Source organism: Asparagus officinalis, unplaced genomic scaffold (genome assembly GCF_001876935.1).
Source record: "Asparagus officinalis unplaced genomic scaffold, Aspof.V1 AsparagusV1_Un1656, whole genome shotgun sequence".
Classification (NCBI taxonomy): Eukaryota; Viridiplantae; Streptophyta; class Magnoliopsida; order Asparagales; family Asparagaceae; genus Asparagus; species Asparagus officinalis.
This window is the reverse complement of record NW_017973915.1, coordinates 4,859-9,090: the sequence shown is the minus strand read 5'-3', so window position 1 is coordinate 9,090 and position 4,232 is coordinate 4,859. Positions and strand designations below refer to the sequence as shown.

Here is a 4,232-nt window from a genome sequence, read left to right as displayed (position 1 = left end):
GTCTCAACAACCAATCACTCGTATCTCTTCTAAACTCACGACGGAGGAATGGACTATTGTCAAAAAGACTCGTTCGACCTTCAAAGAACGTATACAAAAACGTCGTGCAAACGCTGCTCATGCCCGAGCTCTCCTACAACAAAGACAAGAAAGGGAGAAGGAAACGGTGACCAAAGAACCACCAAAACTCTGCCAAGTTTGGATTCCAAAGTCTGGACTTATGCAAAATCAGCATTCAGAGCCCGTTAAGACTCCATACCCGCAAGGGGGTGGTTTTAAACGTGCGACTCCTGACATAACCTTGGATCGCTCAAAGACAAAAATAAATTGTCCTGAGAATGCCAACAAGGTTTTACACCCCCAGAAGAAGACGCATTCACCAAATGATATCGTCATATCTGAGAGGTCATGCCAACAGACGATACAATTTTTTGGCAATCATACCGATGAATCGTATTATCAAGTTGGGGTTGTGAATAATTTTCGAAAGAGAGTTATTCGAGAAATAAACTCTCATTGTTCCTGTGCGCGACTCATTAAAGCAGCATTTTTTTTGGCAATCATACCGATGAATCGTATTATCAAGTTGGGGTTGTGAATAATTTTCGAAAGAGAGTTATTCGAGAAATAAACTCTCATTGTTCCTGTGCGCGACTCGTTAAAGCAGCATTAAGTCAATCCAAGAATTGCTCAAAGGATGTCTCGACTCCAATTAGGAGCCATCAGGCGCAGAGATTACAAAAGAATGCAAGAAGGAATGTCCTCGGAGGATGAATTCTCGGACACTTGTTCTGCAATCACTTCTGATGATACAATATCTAGCACGGGACAAACCAGAGAAGTACTCACGATCACCTCTGATCAATTTGCTCAAATACTTCAAGAAGCTCTAGCCAAACAACGTGAAGAAATTAGAGCTGAAGTGAAGACAGAAATGAAGTTGGCTATCCAACAAATGAGAGAACTGTTAACTCAACAGCCTCAACCTCCTGAGTCCAATCAGCGATTTGAATCCAGCCACCACACTCGGAATGTTGTAGATGACAGTGATCCAGAGGTGGATGAAGTCATTATGGCTGATACACCTCCCAATGGCAATAACGCTGGGGGTGGTTTAACGGATCCTCCCAATAACGATATTGGGGGTGGTTCAATAGCACCTCTCACTGGGGGTGGTCCAATTATCTTTACTCGACATCATTCAGAAAGAAATGAAGACGATGACGGGAAAATGCAAAAACTTGAAGACAAAATCAATGCTTTGATGACGGCTCAAGAAGTTAAGAAGACGGGTATTCCATGTCCTTATCCGAGGGAATGGGATTCAATACCATACCCGACCAAATTCAATCTGATTAACTTCACACCGTTTGAAGGGAAGAGTTCGCCGATTCAACACTTGATTTATTTCAAGTCTCATTTGGGCATGATCTCTGGAAACGAGGCTTTAATGGTCCGGTCATTCGTTGGCACCCTTCGCGGGTCGGCCTTCGATTGGTACCGACGGCTCAAGCCAGGGAGCATCAATTGCTGGGATGACATGGAAAGTTTATTCCTCAGCAATTTCTTTGATGATGACACCAGAGTGTCAATCGGAACCCTTTTGGATGAGAGGCAAAAAGATGGAGAGTCAGTTGACGATTTTGTCAAGCGTTTCCGTGGTAAAGCAATGAATTGCAGAGATCCTATTACAGAGGAGTTCATCCTGCAAACATGCCACAATAACCTCTCCATCGATGTCCTGGAAGCTCTGGGGGTCGTGCCATCCACAACTTGGAAGGAGTTAAAATCTCGGGGTGAACAAGCTGAGCACTTTCTTAAAAGAAAGAAAGCTGAGAGAGGCCAACCAATGACATCTGCAATCATTGAGAATGCGACTCTCGATCCGAGGTTTCAAAAGGAATATTCTTTCGAAGATGATGAAGCTCCAGCCATCTTGGAATACCTCCTCGCTAATGACAAAATCGAGCTACCACCTATTAAAGATCAGGATGGTGCTAAAATGATTATGGATCCAAATTACTGTGCGTACCACAGAAGGGTTCTTCATCCCACTGAGATTTGCTTTGGACTCAAAAACAAGATCCAAGCCCTAATTGACTCCGGCGTCATAACGACGAAAGAAGTCGAGTAAAGACGACCATACAACTCCAGTGGGTGCACGAGTATAAACTGTTTCCCCACACTCCAAAGAGCATATGAGTATCTCCTCGATACTCCAAAAGGTATATGAGTCTAAACTATTTCCTTTCCTTAACGGGAAGTTCCTGGAGAATCCTATATTCTTAAGGATAACCCGAATATGCGACTGAGGATAACGAACTCCTCGTTACACCCAGTTTTGCAAAGAAAGCTGGGGGTGGATAATTCATGTAACGGGAAGTTCTCGGAAGAATGTTAAATGTAATTTTTTTTAGGGATAACCCGAGCCCCCATAAACTTGACTTAAAGACGTGTTGTAAATTACTTGAAAAAAGACTTCAAGATACTTGAAAAAAGACTTCAAGTTAACTAAGTGGTGACACTTGTGCATGAGAGAAATAACCATACCTTTACAACACCAGAGTACACAATCACCTTGTAATTTGTGTAATCATGGAAAAAGAGAGGTGCTTCAATGAAATATGATACAGAGTGAGTAATATAATCAGGTGACACATATCCAATTACTAATGGGCGTTCCATATCTTTAGGATTATCCCAACTGGTATATTGAGGGTATAGCTTCATAAATCGCATTCCCCATTCCCTGAGGAACAATTAAACATCAGTCAGTCAAACTACTATGAATTTGTACCACTAACTGAAGTAGTTTTATGTGCTCATTCCCTGTTGAAATTAAAAGTACAGAACTGAACTTGTAAACAACTAAATACTGAAGTTGCAGAATTACCAATAAAAATGATTAACAGGTGTGGTATACAAAACTCATAATCATTTTCATGATTAACAGGCATGCTATAAAAATGAAGTAGTTTTATATGTTCACTCCGTGTTGAAGTCAAAATGACAGCACTGAACTTGTAAACAACTAAACAAGTAATAATGAAGTTGCAGAATTATCAAAATAAATTATTAACAGGCTGCTATATAACACTCGTGTCTATTGCATGCAGATTTCATTCGGATGGTACTTCAATAAGAAAATTTTAGCAAGAAATCAGATATTCCATCTAAAAAGACATGGTTCTACATTTGTTTCCAACAAAGATAATTTGATCAAAAGTACCATATATGCATCTTTCAATACAGGAACTTCGTGGAACATAAAAAAATTCACAATACAGCTACACAAAAAGAGACAAAAAAACAGAGAGGATATCCATAACATTGACACTCCGATCTTAATGAACCAAGGAAATTTGCAATGGCAAAAAAAAGTTCTCATTTGCAAAGCATCTATAAAACAGGTTTTCCATCCTTTTAAATATGACACGGCAGAGCAACAATGAATCATAATGCATTAACTACAATATAAATTTTATCAGGCTCTCATCAGATTTCTTTTGGACCAACGAATTTGAAGAACAGTTCGACAAATATTTCTAATTCCCAAGGCATTCAATAACATTCATTAACTTGACAAAGCAATCGTGTGGCATAAACCTGTCACAATAGATGGGCAGCAAAACAATAGAAGCGCTCAATGAGATCGAAAAGTATCACCTCTTCTATAGTCAAAATCAAACAGAGTTGATTCATCTAAAATGAAGCTTAAAAAGTTCAAACATAAAAGCTAACTCCTAGATTGAATCTTACCAGGTTTGGAATAAAAACCAACTATTATCGAAAATTGACTTCTAAATACACTGATAATCTCATATTATAGAAATATCCATAAACAGGTACCGAACAGAATGGGAATCCTGTGAAAGCATATATACTTTGTAAAGAGTTAGAAATACCTGTGAGCCTCAAAAAGCTTATCATCAGAGCCCTCATTTATATAGTTCATTGCAAGCAGCCGGTTCTGCAAGAAGTTAATTGCTTGAGAAAATTTCATAGAAAGCACCAGAAGAATCAAACAGCATAGGTAATTTCTACTTAGCATTCAGTACATGATTCATGACTTAGATATTGAATGTCTAAACATCCAAGAATCTACCAGAACATCTAGACTGGAAGACGATATATTGTAATGATGTAAAACTCAATACATGTTACGGCAGGAAAATTTCAGTAGAATTACAACCAACAGCAACCTCAACTAATGAATAGAATGTTATGGAAAA

General features: G+C 38.9%; 1 protein-coding gene across 1 annotated transcript; it reads right to left on the bottom strand.

The window, feature by feature from the left end:
- Positions 1-2,435: 2,435 nt before the first annotated feature.
- LOC109828469 (probable UDP-N-acetylglucosamine--peptide N-acetylglucosaminyltransferase SPINDLY) lies at positions 2,436-4,018 on the bottom strand. Its single transcript, XM_020395455.1, has 2 exons — positions 3,906-4,018; positions 2,436-2,749 (listed from the first exon to the last, which is right to left on the bottom strand). The coding sequence occupies exons 1-2, from the start codon at positions 4,001-4,003 to the stop codon at positions 2,512-2,514; spliced, it is 336 nt and encodes a 111-aa protein (XP_020251044.1). The 5' UTR covers positions 4,004-4,018; the 3' UTR covers positions 2,436-2,511.
- Positions 4,019-4,232: the final 214 nt, after the last annotated feature.

Coding starts and splice junctions, on each gene's coding strand:
- LOC109828469 (XM_020395455.1), bottom strand. CDS start 4,003: ATGAAATTTTCTCAAGCAATTAACTTCTTGCAGAACCGGCTGCTTGCA. Junction 2,750..3,905: donor AAGCTTTTTGAGGCTCACAG/GTATTTCTAACT, acceptor ATTGTTCCTCAG/GGAATGGGGAATGCGATTTA.